The sequence below is a fragment of the Tachypleus tridentatus genome, chromosome 1, assembly GCF_004210375.1.
Source record: "Tachypleus tridentatus isolate NWPU-2018 chromosome 1, ASM421037v1, whole genome shotgun sequence".
NCBI classification, from domain to species: Eukaryota; Metazoa; Arthropoda; class Merostomata; order Xiphosura; family Limulidae; genus Tachypleus; species Tachypleus tridentatus.
The window spans coordinates 25,626,741-25,646,026 of record NC_134825.1 but is presented as its reverse complement, the minus strand read 5'-3'; the positions used below and the strand labels follow the sequence as shown (position 1 = coordinate 25,646,026).

The 19,286-nt window shown below is 32.4% G+C and overlaps 1 protein-coding gene across 2 annotated transcripts in view; it reads left to right on the top strand.

Moving 5' to 3' along the window:
- The window catches only part of LOC143244725 (uncharacterized), a 36,135-nt gene extending 18,095 nt beyond the window's left edge, over positions 1-18,040 (top strand). Inside the window, exons 7-12 of one of the 2 annotated variants that reach the window (XM_076489887.1) lie at positions 2,535-2,723; positions 4,896-5,012; positions 12,202-12,315; positions 13,593-13,718; positions 16,364-16,486; positions 17,020-18,040. In XM_076489887.1, the coding sequence (XP_076346002.1) occupies positions 2,535-2,723; positions 4,896-5,012; positions 12,202-12,315; positions 13,593-13,718; positions 16,364-16,486; positions 17,020-17,036 (686 nt within the window). In that variant the 3' untranslated portion in view covers positions 17,037-18,040. The remainder of the gene's footprint in view (positions 1-2,534; positions 2,724-4,895; positions 5,013-12,201; positions 12,316-13,592; positions 13,719-16,363; positions 16,487-17,019) is intronic. The other variant, XM_076489896.1, reaches the window with a different exon arrangement.
- The last annotated feature ends 1,246 nt before the right edge of the window (positions 18,041-19,286 follow it).

Sequence of the window (19,286 nt, the reverse complement as noted above, 5' to 3'; positions counted from 1 at the left end):
TAGTAACAAAATATGACATTCCAATTAATACCAAATTTATTCAAAAACCCGGCACAAAACTGAGGTCTATACTATGTAAAAACTACACTGACAAACACCACACCAACATTATTTATAAAATACAATGTGATAACTGCCACGACTTCTATATTGAGAAACAAGTAGAAAATGGAAACCAGATTCAAAGAACATAAAAAGTCACCTTCACACGTTTTCGAACACAGCAAGTCAAATAAACACAACATAACCATAGAAAACACTCAAATACTAAATAAAGAAACAAACATAAACAAACGTAAAATTAAAGAAGCCTTACTTATACAACAACTTAAACCCAAAATAAACCAATATAAAGGAACGCCTTTATACCTATATTAATATAATAAATAAAATTATATATTCAAACATCTAATACCGCCCTCTACATTTCGACACACAGTTACACAACCCCTTTCAAACATGTGGTCAGCTTCCGGTCAGTTACCTCTTTCTTTGTGAACCTGACGATGACCGAAGAAGGTCGAAACGTTGTTCGCTCTTCTATGTAAAGTGTTTTCTCAGCCCAAACGAGCCGTTTTTGCATATAAATAGCACGTTTTTTGTTTAATTTTGCGCAAAGCTACACGAGGGCTATCTGCGCTAGTCGTTTCTAATTTAGTAGTGTAAGACTAGAAGGAAGACAGATAGTCATCAACACCCACCACCCACTCTTGGGCTACTCGTTTACCAAAGAATAATGGTATTGGTTGTGACATTATAGCGCCCACACGGCTGAAAGGGGTAGCATATTTGGTGTAAAGACGATTCGAATCGACGACCTTCAAGTTATGATGAGTCAAGCGCCCTAACCACCTGGCCATGCCGAGCCATATATCTAATTATACATATAAATCTATTGATAAATATCAGATGTATTACAACCTAATGTGCTTATTATCTTTTCCTTTGTTTTCACGATTTGCGTTCATGTGATCTTAAGAATTTCTTTGTATTTTTTAAAGTACATTCACAGATCAGAAGTATAATTAAAATAAGAGTATGTTAAAATTTATGTCTGTTTCCTTCCTATGTTCTCATTTTGTTACAAAATACTTAGGAATGTCCTAAAATTGGACCCATTAAATTTAAAACTAAACTAACTCAACCAAATTAATTTTTGTCACTTGCATAGTTTTAAAAAGAGCTGCATAAAACAGAGATATACCTCTAGGCTTCTTGTAACACACAATACAAGTATTAAAATGACAATATTAACCAGTTTAAAACATACTATATTTCAAATCGTTTGCATACGACCTGTATGTCTTGAAACAGCTAGTTATGATCCTGAAAAAAAACATGTCAAGTGTTTATAGATACAATTAGTAGTAATTAGTTATTATTTTGTTCATAGACACAACTGTCAATAGCCAGTTATGATATCATAAGACATGTCAAGTGTTTATAGATACAGTTGTCAGTAGCTGGTTAGTCTTTTGTAAAACATTTTAAGTGTTTATAGATACAGCTGAGAAAAAACAAAACAAACTGTACGGTCATTTTACAAAAAAACATATCTAGCTACATTGCTCGTGACCCGAATTACAGTTTTGTAGAATAGCTCTTGTAGTTATCCTCGTCGGACTCCATTTTGTTTTTCAGTCTCTCTTACCAGTCATTTATTTTATAACATCCAATAGCGAATTTTCTAAAACCAACAACGACAAAAATAACATTACAAACGAGCAACAGGCAAATTAAAAAAAAAAAAAAAGCTTTTAAAACCACATTGACAGAGATATTTAGGACCCTCGTTCTTAGAGGGTTTTTGGTTCCTAAAGGCAATAACACATAAGGAGGTTAATTGCTCAACATAGTTTCGGGTCACAAGTCAGTAATTTTTAGTATTGTGATCTGAAACTCCCCAAAATTCGTAAATGTAATGAATTATGTTATATTTAACAGCTTGGATTATCATGAAAATTATCTTAACTTAAATCTGTTTAACGTTAGCAGAAATGATATAGAAGTCACTCATAAATTACGTTTTGGGAATTTCTGATAAAGGTCAACCAACAACCAGCGTAGTTTACGACTGAACTACAATTCATTGAACGTATGTGTAAAAACCCACTGTAAATGAGTATTTGTCGATCAGGTTTTGATTCCTTATGTATTAGAATAGAACGTAATTAATTTATAAAAGGATGAACTTGAGGCAGCTACGAAACACATTGCAGCCTCCAACATTCAAAACGCAAATTACACTACTGGCATAGTTGTAATGGTCTCTGTTTGTTTTTTGTTATTATTAAGATTAGGCATTCATTGCGAGCTTTATATCTGTCTATGCTTATTTTTGGTCGGGTAAAGCTTGATGGTTTTAAATTACGTCGAGTTTAGGACAGTTACTGCTTGTGGGTTAACCAGCTAAAGATAACTGAAAAAACAGTCATTTTTTTATAGTAAATCTCACTCTGTGTAATTTAAATGTCTTGTGTTGTTATGTTTCGTATTGTGTTTGTTTTCATTTGGTGACAATTTATAACTTTCAGAAGAACACATTTTTGAAAACAAGATGGACGAAGTTATCACAACAAAGAAGGCTCCATATCATAAAGTTTCGCTTGGTAAACCATGTGATTCTAGTGGTCAGTGTCGAACAAGAGATCCTCACAGTGCCTGCATCAAAGGCGTTTGTGAGTGTGTTTCAAAGTCTTCCAGGTGTAACGCAGAATTCACAGGTAAATATATTAAACCGGTATTGACACCACATAACCTAAATACTTTCCATTCTTTTTGTCTCCGTAGTTATATTGTTTAATATAATACACAATAAGCATTTGAACGATGTGTTGTTTCCACAGATAAATATAATATTTTCAAGTTCGTTTTGCTAAACTTGTCTTACCCACAGCGTGTTTTTGTTTAAACAGAAGCTGTGAAAAATCGTTCTTTCACACATTTTTACGTGACAGAAAATGTCATTTCTTGGAAACACACACACGTATGAATATATTTATACAACATTAACATACATGTATGATCGATCTGCGTGAGTAATTGATTAACTGAGTGATATCATTAGGGCGTCCTTACAATTTAACTGCGTTCCCGCCTTTCAAGTGAGAGTAGTATTTTCTGTTTTAAGTACCATAAAAAAAAAACAAGAAATACTTGGAATATTCATAACATGATATTTTTTACCAAAGTGTGTTTTCTTATAGCAAAGCCACATATGGCTATCTGCTGAGCCCACCAAGGGGAATCGAACGCCTGCTTTTAGCATTGTAAATCCGAAGACATACCGCTGTACTAGCGGAGGTCTTTTTACCACACAGTTGAAATGCTAAACAATGGCTATTGGTCAGTCTGCTGAAATTTTACAATACTGTTTTCAAAATGAATGACGACAGAAACTGGGGGGCTCCTTGGAATATAAGTCTGATGTTTGAATGACTGCTTCACAAGTTAGAAACAATAATATTTAAGTTTAAAACAACACAAAAACAAATATGTTGACTAATACACAATATTTGTATGGAATCTTATGCAGTTTATATGTACATAATAATGATAGTACACTAACAGTTAAACTACTAAAAGTACATCAAAGCAATGCTTAATGTATTAACTCCTCGAATGATCTACTTGTTTTCACCACGTGCTTCTCATTCACGACTCAAACCAAGACTCACCATAAAAATGTGACTTCACAACATGAAAATGTGTTTAAATAAACACACTTTTGAAATGAAAACTGCACTTTATTTGTATTGTTAAACAAAAGACAAGAACGTATGTGTTTATATCGCTACAATAATCCAATGAGTTATAGTTCCTTATAACTGTGTTTTGCGAACACAATTTGCATCGTTTGGAAGTAACACAAAATTTGTGTTGATTTACAACACAGCTTTCTTACGCTATATTTTACTAACAATAATCCAATGAGTTATAGTTCCTTATAACTGTGTTTTGCGTACACAATTTGCATCGTTTGGAAGTAACACAAAATTTGTGTTGATTTACAACACAGCTTTCTTACGCTATATTTTACTAACAAACAATTTTTTCGAACTTCATATTATTATTAATAATCCATATTTCAAATTACACCTTCTTTGACATAGTTTATGACTGTTTTTAAGATACTTTAGTCAATCAAGAAAGATCCATTGGATTTGTTTGTGATAATCCATGATTAGAAGTCGTGTAGTGGTAGAAATATTCCAATTGAAATCATGTAAAATATTATATCATATGAACACAACAAGTAAAGACATGATCTATGCAAACTAGAAGTATATTGTTGTATACAACAGCAAATGTAGCAAAAACGTAAAATAAAAAATTACACTATGATGTAAGACAGCAACACCAACCTAGAATGACTATATATAGGAATAGTCTTGTGAATAAGAACATGAAAAGTTTGTTCATAGAAAAATTATAACTAAACATTTACCTTATTAACATTGCAGACCTTTACGGACCGGATTAATTTAGGTGGTTAGTACACGCTAAAAAACAAAGCAATGAATCTGCATCATAGCATTTATGTTAAGCACGTAAGATAGTTTATACTTGTTAACTACGGAAGTACGTATGTTTAGGACTAAAAAAAGAAAATTACATAAAAGTAAACTTGAAAACCAGATTAGTTTAAGTATGCACTTTGGAAAAATTAGATTAAAATGTATGCTTAATAACTACTGTTGTTCATGTGTTTAGGACTAGAAGCACAATGAATGGAAAACATACTTGTAAACTAGAACGTATTAAGTCTGTTCATAGAATAAGTTATGTTGACACTTAAACTTGTCAGTTGCGATGATTTAAGGATAGGATTAACTTAAGGGTAAATTATATGTGCTTCAGAATTAACAATATAATTGTTATTTGATTTCTTCTAGGTTGCCTTAACGACACCTTCCAATGTACAAGTGGACAATGTATCTCGTGGTATTTTGTTTGTGATGGACTAAATAACTGTCCTGATGGAAGCGATGAAGACAATTGCAACCCAAAGCGTAAGTCATGAATTACACGTTTTCACTATTATAATATACAAGTAGTAGAAAACTCGTGCTATGTAGTTAAGTTGAACAAGTTTCCAGCTGCGTCCGTTCACACTAGCATAACATTAGATTAACGGACTGACAGATTTTATTTAAGCGATTTATATGAGCAGTAAGATTATTTCTAACCCTTCAATCGGGAGTCACTCTTACAGAAATTTTCATGTTTTGATGGCAGCTAACAAGAAGAGTAAATCTGACAGACCAATTTTTGATATATAAGAATAGAGTCCTATCTTATGCCTTAAACTTCGATGAGACTTACAAAATCTTATCTTTGTTTTGTTGAAAAGGCTCCCGAAAGTAAGGTTACTTTTACTGAAAGTTATTTCATTTTTACCTTCATTTACACTTTAATAATAGTTTTCAACGTGTTATGATATCTAGAATGTACTGTGTACTTACTACATACAATAATAAACGTTCTTTAGCTATTTTTCATGACTATCTATGGCTAAGATTTGATTAATTATTTTCAGGTTTGTTGATTATTGAAAGAACTAAGACAATGAAAGTAATTAGTAGAACAATAATAAAGTGTCTTACTCGTATCAGTTCTTCTGTTTTCTTGTCTACTTTTGATTGATTCGTCCTATCACTGTTTCAACGTCAATGGGAAGCCCTTGGACATATAATACGGTTTTCGTAAGTTATTCTAGTGTGTACTGATTAGATCTTCTATAGATAAACCACTTGCAAGAAACAATGGACTTTCACCAAAATCTTGAAGCAAAAAAGAAAAAAAGAATAAGTCATTTTCAAATTAAGATCATCCCTCCAACTGGAGAACAAATTAATTCAACATTTGTATTCTTCAAAAATTATAACACAAAATTATCGTTGAAAAACAATGTTCGAGCTTTATGTTGTTTGTCGGATACTGGAATGACCCAAACAGCTTTTAACTTCTGTATCATCGACTCCCAGTTTTAAGATTAAACAACAGGTAACAGAAAATACTATTACGAGAAAAGAAACAAACATTTGCAGATTATTAAAGATAAACCTATTTCTGTTAGTGACATGTGATTAGTAAGTAATGCCACTAACAGAGATCGGTTTATCTTTTTTAATAATCTGAAAATTCACAATTTTTATGCTTTATTTAATCGTGACATAACAGAATCAAATTTTAACCCACATATAAAGTTAGATGTGTCAAATATGTCAAACATGGAGGATTATTACAACAGCTACGATTAGCCTGTTAACAAACTCAGGAAACGTTTTATTGTTACTTATAATGTTTTTAACGCTAGAAAGCCACGTTTAACTTTAGCCACAGTAGTGGTATATGTATCTTATCACTACAATAATTCTAAGACCATACTTAAAGTAGAGTTTAGGAAATTATTTTTTTTAATTTGTTAACAATAAAACCAGAAACATAAGTAAGTTATAAAAAATGACTACGAAATATCACATTTTTATAGTACAAGAAATGGAAAATAAACTGAGATAAACGAATTCTATGAAGAAGACAATAATTAGGCTTAAGTGGAAGTGTAAATAAATATGCCTAAAAAATAATAATGTTTAAACTTTACAGATAAAAATAATGAAGGAATACAAAAAATAGGTGACAAAACATGAGAAAACCTTGCGTTTTACTTGCACCCAACCCTGATTGATCACTTAGTGATATTCAGGTTTTATTGTGTTAATTCATCAATCGCAAAGTACCCAAAATCCAACCAGCAAGTGATATTCCAATCATATAACACAAAATTATCCTCTTACTCTAAGCATGCTTTCTTATTTGCCAAGTTCCACATGTGGGATTGTGAGCTGCTACTTTATCATGACTTTCTCATTCACTTTGAGGCTTCGTTGTAGCTCTTCATTTATCTTTTAAAGGCAAAAAGGAAAATTTCCGTACGTTGTAAATCTTAAGGAGAAAATCAACAGCAGAAATGGCCAGGTGGTTAGGGAGCTCGATTAACATTCTCGTCCTTTCACCCGTGGGGACGTGATAACGTTTAGGTCAATTCCACTTTTCGTCATTAAAAGAGTAGCCCAAAAGTTAGCGGTGGATGGTAATGAATAGCTGCCTTCCCTCTAATCTTACACTGCTAAATTAGAGAAATCTAGCGCAGATATCCTCCATATAGCTTTGCACGGAATTTAAATTAAACAAACCAATAGCAGTAAAATCTCTAAACGTTGTAATTTTTTAGGCTAAAAAACAAAGTAGGGAAAGCTCTGGATGCTCTAATTCGTTTAGAACATAGCGTTTAAATTTCAATATAATCTTAGCTAGTAAAAAATTCTGGACACCTTTTCATACCGTTAACAATGCTGGAGTTACTGTAACGTGTACTCATGTGGAAATAAAATCCATCGGAAAGTATATATCTATTACTAACATTTATTACTTGACTCATAATTTAAAATTATTTTAATTTTATACATTAATTTTCTACCAGAAGTGACACCCTGGTGGTTATGAAGCTCGACTCACAATACGTGTGTCGAGTGTTAGAAACTCGGCGCATATCGTGCTCGCCCTTTCTGCCGTGGATACCTTATAATGTGACGTTAAATATCATTATAAATTGGTAGAATGTAGCCGAAGAGTTGACGGTGAGTACTGCCAACAAGTTGCCTTTCCTCTGGTTGTCAATTTAAAAATGTTGGCGGTGATTGATAACTTTAGTAGGTTTGCCATAAAGAACCGAGCTATCTTAGTTGTATCATGATTTCTTGTGTGCTTTTCCTACTCTTAGAAGATATCAGTATACACAAAAAACACATTCCATCACCAGACTCAAATTGTCTCACGCATTATGAACAAAACTATATATACTTTACGTCTATTTCAGCTTCAAAACGTAAGACAATTAACCTTTATATTATTTAGAGAAATGGTAACAAGAATAATAATGGGAAGAAAGATAATTTGTTCAGAACATTATCAATATATATCTACATTGTTAAAGAATGTCATGGGTTGCACATCTATATATAAATATAATAGTTAAATGTGTACCTGTCACATTCTATATCTCCTGAATTGTTTGTTTGTTTTGTATTTAAGCACAAAGCTACACAATGGGGTACCTGTGTGTTGCCCACCAGACATACTGCTTTGCCACTAGGAGGCCCTGAACTGTTAATAAAAAAAACACACACACATATATCAAAATGATTCTGTTCCAGTGTATATTACAGGAAAACTAATCGTGTTTTAAAGTTTCTAAAATCTTCTATTGATATCGACATCGATACATTACTGTTCATGTGGACTGAATGGTCAATCTGAGAAAACGTTATTGCGTAAAAGAAACACGCTTCTTTTTGTTCATTTCAGTAGCACAGCAATATTGGTGCGGACTTGTATGCTAGAAACAAGATTTCGTTACACGTGGTGGAAGAACACAGATAGCTTCTTCTGTAGCTTTATGTTTAATAACAAAAAGTGACAACTTCTTTTCGTTAGGGAATGTTCCGAAAAAACGAGGTATCCTCTATCGAATGATTCATAGAAATATGTTGAAAATAAAAGTATGAAAGGAAAAAATTCATAAAAAGAGAAATGTTTGAGTATATATTTGTTATTGTTCGATTTATATATCAGTTTCCTTTTTCTGTTGGTATAGCATACATGACTGATTTTATTGTACCTTGTCGAATAAATTGATTTGATTTTGAATTAATATCTATTTTTTGACCGTTCTTATAAAAATGATACCTTTTAGAAAGCACTCACATCAGTAGCGATCTTTTCTTGCGCTCAATAGAATGACAAGTAGCGGTAACATACAACGGAGAAAAAAACACTTAGTGCTCTCTATTGTACCTGATGCACATATTGCATCCACACCCGAAACGTTTTTACCATTAATCATTGCAGTCACTTTCTCCTTATCTTAAAACCAAACAAGGCTAATTAAGAGTTTTTAAGAACTCTTATTTAAAATGTTTTTAATAAGCAGTTGAACATTAACATTATAGGTTAGAATGAATGAGAATCTAGATTATTGTTCTTGGACACTTTGGTGCATAATAGATACATTATTTGAAGTAAGTCTAAACTAACTTTCTTCAGGACTTTATTTTCAATTTAGCAGTTTTGTTCTAGAGACATTTTAATGGAGTTTCGTTAATGTACTTTCTAACTGTGCATAAAAGATAGTAAGTAGCATTCAACTTTGCGCAAACAAATAAAATTGCTTTATATTAGTGAGATTCTAAGCTTTAGGATTAACCCTAAAGTTCTGAAGAACGTTGTGGATAAGAAAATGCTGGTATTACCATTTCTAGAACAACGGTCACAGTAATAACTTAGTTTGGATCTTAAGCAGAGCTTATCTGCATTTAAATCTACTGTAAGGACAAAAACAACAACAACAACAAACATTTTAAAGATTGTGATACATAATAATAATAATTAATCGTTTGCTGTCTATAATTTTCATGACTCTCGTGTGCAAGAGAAGATGTCGTCTCTACCATTAAGAAATTTGAGAATTTAACAAGTATCATATGACTAGTTGTGACAAAATATAACATCGCTATCGGTAATGTAAAATCTCGTGGTAGAAGGATTTGCTCGAGAATTTTTGAGAGTTTGACAAAAACTGCAAATAAGAAAAAATGACGTCAGCGATATCTGTCCTCTTCAAGTTTTAATATATTAAAAACAAAAGTTTTTCTCCTATGATTAATAACACTGTTTTTGTATTTTGGATTTATTTGACGTTAAGCACAAAGCTACACAATGAATTACCTGTGCTCTGCCCACCACGGGTATCGAAAACCAGTTTCTCTCGTTGCAAGCCCACATATATATATCGCTTTGCTTGTCGGGAGCTTGTTTTCCTAAAGAATTACCCATTGAACATTTGGACTTATTTACACCGGAAAAATAACTATACGTCACTGAAAATAACGTTGCCACTTTACACAAAGGTGTGTATTCTAATTTATTTGTACTAAAGCAAATTATATTTTTTCAAAATTACACTATTAAAACAATAATATATATATATATATATATATGTTATTCACCATCACTCGGTAAACTTTTATGTCCTCAGAATATAATCTCAAACCAAAATAAGTTTATAAGTGCATTCTACTAAATTTAAAATCTGTTAAAATTTTGCTAAAAAACATTTAACTATTTAAAAACTCAGACAAAAGTGCGAGTTAAACTAATAAAACAATCTAACTCAACTATAGATACGTCAATGCTAGTTCTCATAAAAAGTATAATCCGCTTCGTAAAAGAAAAAAGTGTATGACCTCCCGCCCTTTTATCTTATTTCTACGATTAAATATTATTGAATATACATCTCACAATTCATTTCGTCTTTATTTCCTTACAGGTCTTGAAACCTGACTGTGAACAACCTCATTTGGAACTAAGAAACTCTTTTCATTTGTTTGAAAGTATTTCACCAAGACAGAATCATAATTTTTTGTGTGTGTTGAGCATAGAAGTAGGCGGTGGGCTATTTGTGCTATGCTTACCACAATTATCGAAACCATGAACATGGTAATCCTACATATTTGCAATTGATTCACTGAGAATAATAACTTAAATAATGGAAAAGAAGTAAGTAGAAATAGATGCAGAAAAAAACCGGTTTTATTGTGAAGATTTTGTTGGGTTGGCAGGACTACATGCTTATGAGGTATTGACGATTTAGGTTCTCTCGGTACAAGGAATCAAAGATTAACCCCATATTGCTTGACACGTTTAAATCGCTTTCGTCTGGTGATGACTTCACGTAGGAAAAAAAGTGTAATGGTTGCCAAGCTCAAACCGTTCTATCAGTTGCTTATTTACTGAAACTAGACTCTTTGGAACTCCAGATGCGTTGGTTTCATTCTCATCGAATTCGGCTGAGCCAGCTTTTCACACGAATCTCTCTGTCTTGATAGATGGACAACCAGGCTTAGAAATAATTACCTAGATTAACGTTTTTTAATGATCGATAACTTGTATTATTAAGAAGATAAAATGCAAGAATTATAGGCTTATAAAAGTACGTGCGTCTTTAGAATCCATTCACCAGTCGCAGAAAAAGATATTCATATTTAAGTGAATGCACACAATTGATATATATAAATATAGTCAAGGCGATAATTTCGCGAAAATTCCACTGGAGCTTTAACTGCGTTGTGTCAGGCCAATGACTTCTTGAAAGCGGATTAGGACAAAAGACATTATTACGAGCATCCGTTGAAATTGATTTGCATATGTACATGAACCGAATACGTTATTTTATTAATACAGGGACCGGTTTTGTCTTTGATGAAACACCACCAAGAGATTTAAGCTTTTATTTACTGACTGATACTATCAAGTTTAGTACACAAAGAAAACTACAGAGGACGAGAAATAATGGTCTTAAAAATACATAAGAATACATATCATCCCTGATATACACGAGACAGTAAACAAATTGAACTTGTACAAAAAAAAATATAACTGTTGTAAAATATATAAACAACAAAAGAGATTCGGTAAACACAGATGAACTTGTGCACTCAATATGTAGAGGACTAGCATCAGGAGTATGCACAAGGGGGAACAAGCAGCCCCAATAACCCAATACATACAGACTCTATGGTGAATGTATGCTGTTAATTTCTATGCATATGATGTATGTGCGCATTGATATAGCTTATATATGTATATGTGTGTTCTTAACCATGGGGGTAAAGGTTAAATTTCTGAGCACTGAACAGAAACGCATGCATTACTAAAGTGACATTTTCAGATAAATGCGATGTTTCAAAAACTAAAATCCTGTGTTGTGAATAACTAAAACTGACAATATTTTCTCAGTGCAATAACTGTTTCTAGAACTGAAGTTCTTATTACAATATTGAATTTTGGCTTAAAGTCTAAATAACTGAATAGAATTCGCACCATCTCTACGTTTTACAGAACAAATGTTAGTCTAAGAGTTTTATTTTATTATTATCAAATAAAAATATATAAATGTTTAACCTGCAAAATCACCAGGGTAAAAATTCGGCCCTTTACTACTTTTTTTTTCTTTTCTAATATAACTTATACGCCTCAAAATACTGATATGTAAGAATGCTAAAACGTATTCACCAAGCAACATTTATAGTTTCATAACATGCTGCTAAAATTATACCATTGTTCTTCTCATGATCACAGAATGCCCAAAAGAGGCCTTCCAGTGTGATAACGGGGCTTGTTTATCCAGATCTGTTCTCTGCAATGGTGTTCAGGAATGTCAAGATGGTAGTGACGAAGTTGACTGCAACAAAGGTACGTATGATAATAAATAATGTATACTTTAACTTGTAGTAACGACTGTTAACGAGTGTTAGTTTCGCATGGTAAATATACCTTACATTAGCAGGATGAAAATAGTATATGCGTGAAGCCAATTGCATGTAAAATAACTATACTAATTAGACGACCACAACGAAACGATATGACGCGTATGACACACAGAACTGCATTAAACAAGCGTAATGGATTGATGAGGATACGTGTAATACATTGTTACTGTGTTAGGCGTGCATAACGAGATGATGAGGAACTTGTAACACATGGGTAACCATTGCAAGTTTACTGTGCTGAATGTATAGAATGTGGTATTTATTTAAAATTGGCGTTTCCACAATAGAAATGATCGAAGTGTCGATGATAATAACATATGTTCTTACAGCATACAAGTCGTTCAAGTGTTCAAGGTAACAATATGGTTGTTTCATCATATGTAGTTTTAGAACACAAAAAGTGTTGTAATGAATATAATGGGGTAATTCTATTATATGCGTGGCTGGATTGTTAAGCATGTTTATTTAAAATCAAAAATAAATGTGTTTGAAGTGTTTACCACGCTTGTTTGTTTTTTGAATTTCGCACAAAGCTACTCGAGGGCTATCTATGCTAGCCGTCCCTAATTTAGCAGTGTAAGACTAGAGGGAAGGCAGCTAGTCATCACAACCCATCGCCAACTCTTAGGATACTCTTTTACCAACGAATAGTGGGATTGACCGTCACATTATAACGCCCCACGGCTGGGAGGGCGAGCATGTTTGGCGCGACGGGGATGCGAACCCGCGACCCTCAGATTACGAGTCGCACGCCTTAACACGCTTGGTCATGCTGGGCAGAACCCACGCTTGTTTAAAATCTAGAATATAAGTGATAGAAGTATTTAGCACGCTTGTTTACGATCCATAATATAATATCGTGGCTGAATTGTATCGTTCTGCTTGTTTTGAATTTCGCACAAAACTACTCGAGGGCTATCAACACCAGCCGTCCCTAATTTAGCAGTGTAAGACTAGAGGGAAGGCAGCTAGTCATCATCACCCACCGCCAACTCTTGGGCTACTCTTTTTACCAACAAATAGTGGAATTGACCTTAACATTATAACGTTCGCAAGGCTGAAAGGGCGAGCATGTTTGGTGTGACGGGGATTCGAACCCGCGACCCTCGGATTAAGAGTGGAACGCCTTAACCCACCTGGCCATGCCGGGCCGAGATACAAGGATATTGTACTAATATAATTCCTTTTATCTAAATGCAGATGGGTCGTGTGGCCACAGAACTTTCCAGTGTGACAACGGTCGGTGTCTACCTGAATATGTTTTTTGTAACGTTATTAGAGACTGTGAGGATGAAAGTGACGAAAACCCACAATTGTGTGCACACGGTAAGTTTATTAGTTGTTTATCAGTAAATACATTTACTGACGAAACAAAAAGGAAAAAAAATACATAGCTGGTCTCGCAATTCAGTATTTCTATTTAAACACAGAGTTTTGCGGGTTTGTTTTTTTTTCTATTGGTCTCAACACATATACCAAATAAACATACTATTTTATTTTATATTATAGCTCTCTTATTTATTTGTCTGTGTACAGAATGCTTAGAAATGTCTGAACATAAATGACCACGGATACATAAAACATTAATATATTTCAGGTTTTACTCCCAGGTTAACTACAATGGTCATTTCTGACAGCTATGTAAACGTAGTAGGGCTCATGCTAAATTATTAAAAGTAATTAGAAATTACTTCATGTGTTTTTCTGTTTTTACACTTTGACTCGCAACACATTAAATCAAATGATAATGGTGTGGGGTTGAAATGTTCGTCGTAATAAGGTTGAAATAAACAGTAAAATGTTTATGTATCGAAATAATAAATAAGTCAAACATTGTCGAGGTAAACGTTTTTTATTCAGACAAGTTAGGGAGAGGGTTTAGACTAAGAGAGATATTTATTTGTGGATAACAAGTTGATCTGGTATTAAAAATAAAAGAAATACACGTTTCAGCCACACCTACGAATTTTTACTGGCCAGAAATCCGATTTTAAGTTCATAAGCTGAGGAATTTTGCCTTTAACTGTACACTAGTTTTTCAGTAGTTTCCATCCATGTTAAGTAACTTCAACAAAAGCTTCTAAGAACAAGTGCTTACGCATAGAATGAGACGGGTTCAAAGTCATTGTCTTGAGTACTCTGATCGGGTTTAGCAGGTTATTAAAGTAAGGAGAAAAAAAAATCAAGGCGCAACTTCGTGGTCAATTGTCAGTTTTTGGTTTCACCAGAGGTCGTGCAGAAGTTAGGAACGTGAATTTCTAAAAAAAATATTTATTAAAGAATATAACAGAGACTTTGGAGACTGCTTAAGATATAAGATACGAAATGAGTTAATCAAATTCATGGAAAACCACTCATCTTATTAACAAAAAGTATAGGTAAGGATATGTGGAATAAGATGCAATTATTTTGATATTTGATTGATCAGCTTTATTCTAGTGTTTTTGTTTATGTTAACATGATTGAGTTAATACAAATTTATTTATTTTGAGTATTCTCAATTATAAGCATTCCATACCTTTACTAATACGAGATTTTCATGAATACCAGTACAGTAGATGTACATATACATATATATACATATTAAAGTAGACCTCTTGAAAGCCTATTTATATATATTTCATCTACATCTAGAATATTAAGAAAAGTTTAAACAATAATGTATAGCCCGACAAATTTGTTGGTTTCAACAATTTAACACAATACCTTATTTACATCACTATTTGTTGCTTAACGACTTACAACCAATACTATCATTTAACAATATTCTGAAGGCTATTAATTGCAGCATTATTAACGTCAGTTTCTCTGAGTACCTTCTACCCTTTAGACTACGTTAAAAGCCCATACTACTTTAGCGTCTTCGGTCAGCTTCTGTCTTAGTGAAATATCTTTGTCAAAAAATAACACATCATCGGAATGGTTTTGTTACAACTGTATGCAGCTTCTTATACAGGACGAAAAACTGTGAATCGCTAGTATATCCAGTCTCAGATTATTGTTTCAAGACGTTACATTTCTGAACATTAAAATAAAACGGAGAAACTGTAAATCACTATTACGTCCAATCTCATATTATTTTTAAGGCATTCTATTTATAAGCAAAATATAGAACATTCTCTACAGACATATTTTCACAATATCCCAATTAAAAACCCCCAACTTTCGTACCACTAGAAATATTCCAACTGTCAATGCTACAGCCACCACGGAAAACCCCATAAAACCTAAAAATAACGTGTATCACTATACATAAGAAATTTTATATATGCATAGCGGGATTATAAAATGTATCCTAGATTTTGGAGGTATTAAACAAAAAACGCTGTACTAATTGAAAAGATCCCAGGGTACAAGCAATAATGTGGGATTATAAAATGTGTCATAGGTTTTTCAGGTTATTAAACAAAAAACGCTGCACTAGTTGAGAGATCCCAGGGTGCAGGCTATAATGTAGGATTATAAAATGTACTCTGGGTTCTCTTTAATTAGTGCAACGTTTTGTGTTTCGACTTGTTTTTTAAGTTATAATAAACTAATATAATTAGTCAGAGGTTTGGATTTGTTGTTTTTAACGCAGTCTTTCTCTGTGATTTTGTTTATTTAACTTCATTAAAATGTATTCATTTTCACTAATATATATATACATACATTATTCTATTCGATTTTCTTCATTGTGTTTAGAAAGCTATTAGATAGTCCTTTAAGTTAGAGAAATCTTCCTCTTACAAGTGATAATAACATACTGATATGATTAAATACCTTTATTGTATATTGGACCCCAGTAACAAGTTACAGTAGCTTTTGAAACTTGGATGAACATTTTTAAATACAAGCTGTAACACATTTGGAAACCAGCTGCAACATTTATTCGGATGTTGTGTTTCACTGAAGATAAACAATATTTCTTGGTAATTTAAAGGTTTCTAAAAATATAAAAGTAAGGCGTATTCGAATCTTTTAATCCACAGCTGATACTTGTCCTAGTGGGGTTTTCCAATGTAACAATGGTCATTGTCGGTCTACAGCTATTCTCTGTAGTGGCCAAGATGGTTGTGCAGATAACAGTGATGAAGACAGATGTGAAGTTTGCTGTAAGTATTTTAGTTAAATAGCACAGTACAGGAAATGTTTGTAGTTAACAAAAAATATACCTTGAAGTTGAGAAAATGGCAATGTCTTATTTAATTTTTTTGTAATTTAATATTATTATAAATTTTAATTTATACCCTCAGAAAGGATCTGAAATAGGTTTGCTTGTTTGTTTAGCTGCAAAGCTGCCCAATGGGTTATTTGTGATAAGCAACTAAAATGTTTAATTGAATCTATAATTTTAATATTATAAGCCCTCAGTCTCAAATGGAACACGAAATCCGGTATTTCTGCAAATAATTTGTTGTATATCGTTATAAAATATATATTCTCTTTCTGTTATTTTGTTTTTAATTTGACACCTGTAGCTCCCTTCATGTGTTGGGTGATATTCAGCTAATTAGTTCATTTTCAAAATTTATTGCAAGCGTAAGTAAATCCTGATGATATAATCCTGAATTTGTACGATATGTTGATCATGTACGTTGTTAACAAATAAAAACTAAAATTAATACGTTTATTTTATTCTTTCCAGATTGTGACAAACCATAGACTTCAGTTTTTGCATTTGAGTTAAGGAAGAATGCATCCGGAAACCGCTTATACTTCATTCTTGATGACGAAAAACACACTTGAAATAAAAATGTATCTCAGAACGGCTGGTATGAGTATTATACCAACTGTTCTGAGATATATTCATACACTTACACTGTAGATTCGTCGATTGTTGTTTAGCGCCATCTAGAAACAAATCTTAGACATTTAAGATCATAATCAAGTGTTTGGTAATGAAATTTTTCTAATGACATATATATGCAAAATGTTTTAATGGTTAAAGTATAGTTCAAATACTGCACTAATTTCATCATCTTTGAAACTGATTATGACCATAAGGAACTCCTTATGTCAATATTAGTTTGGTGTTTAGGTTTGCTAAATCAGTACATAGATATCAAATAACAACGCAGGTGAATTTGACAGGGTTTGGTTTTTTTGTCTGCAATGCTGTTTTTACTAAAGACGAGTTGCCGTTTATCAAACCGTATTTATTTTATATGTGTGTTTGTATGAATAAATACCCTGAATCTCGTTTGTTTGTCTTTATAATTTTAAACTACAGAACTTTAGTATGGGTGACTGTTTAAAAATGAATATGTATTTTTAAAAGCATTCTTGAAATGGAAGTGATACTTTTAATCATTAAAAATGCTCAGATAGCCCTCGTGCAACTTTGTGCAAAATTCAGAAACAAATAAACTTGATTCGAAATAAACTAATGATTCTCTAGTAGTATTGTTAGACCTAAATTTTCTCGTGAGGAGTAATCACTTCACAATAATAAACTAATGATTCTCTAGTGGTATTGTTGGACTCAAATTTTATCGGGAAGAATAATTTTTTCACAGTATCACATAAATAATGATGCTTGAATTGTTTTAAGGCTTTATGTAAATGAATATTTTAAATGTTTCGAATAACTCGATTAATGTTTGGATTCAGGTTGAGCACTAATTTCCTTTTTTTCCAATGTCAAATTGTATTTTAGTATCAATTTTTTTCTTGTTTTTCGTAGATGAACACAAAATAAAACAATTTTGTTTATTACATAAGAACACCAATAGTTTTTGATTAATTATGACTACTGTTATACTGAAATACTGTTATCATACCGTTAAATATTAGTAATATTAATTGTTAATATTATAACATCAACTTAGCTATTTTTAAAACGAACAACAGCCTGCTTTTTGTAGTGTAAATCAACCTTAAGAATTATTTTTCTTTGAATAACAGGGTCATTACAGGAACAAAACTATCCATTAAAAGTTATAAAATTATACGTTCACTATTATATTAGGAAAAAATTATTATTTTATGGTTCATTAATTTAAATGAAATCTTGTAAATTAAATTTGAGACAAGCCAAAAACATATAAGTATTAACAAATAATTAAGGGTTAAGTCACTGTTTTGTTGTTGAAACAATAAGATACGATCTAGCACGGATTCATGGCGATGGCACTAGACATGCAACCTGAGGAACATAGGTTTGAGTCCTGTCCACCAAATATTCTTACCTTGTCAACCGTGAGGTTAAATTTTACGACTCATGGGAAAAGAATAGCTCAAGAGTAGGCGTTGGGTGATGTTGGCTAGCCGTCTTTCCTCTTGTCTATCATTTAAAAATTAGGGATAACTAAACCTCATGTAACTTTACACGCAGTTCAAAACTAAGAAGAACAGCAATCATTTCGGGTCTTCATAGTTTTAAAGATTAATATACATGTATATTTCCCCTATCTGCTTATCTCTCAAATTATTTTCAACCATTCACAATAAGTATGTTGATATATAATCAACCTATTAATTACACTATGTAACACAAATTTTGTTCCTTAAGAGTATGAGTTATCTCTTAATTGCTCATGTTGTAAAAGTACAGAAAATGGTCATTATTCCCTTTAAACTTTGCTTTTGTGACCTGGATAATGAAATTTAGAAATTAATCTATTTTCTAAGTAAAAACGGGCAAATTTGCACATTTTCATTTACATAAGGTCTGAATAAAACAACATATGAATCAGGATTTACACGTATTTATCCTTAAGTTATACAAAAATGAAAAAAAAATGTTTAGAAGTGAGTAGTTTTTCGAGACTTGCGACTGTAATGTAAATCACTTTCACGTATCTGCTCTCAAATATAGTCTCCCATTATGTTTTCGTTATACGCTTCCAGGTCACAAAAGCAAAGTTTGAAGAGAAAAACAGGTCTTTTTCCATTTACTTTAGGCATAAGCAA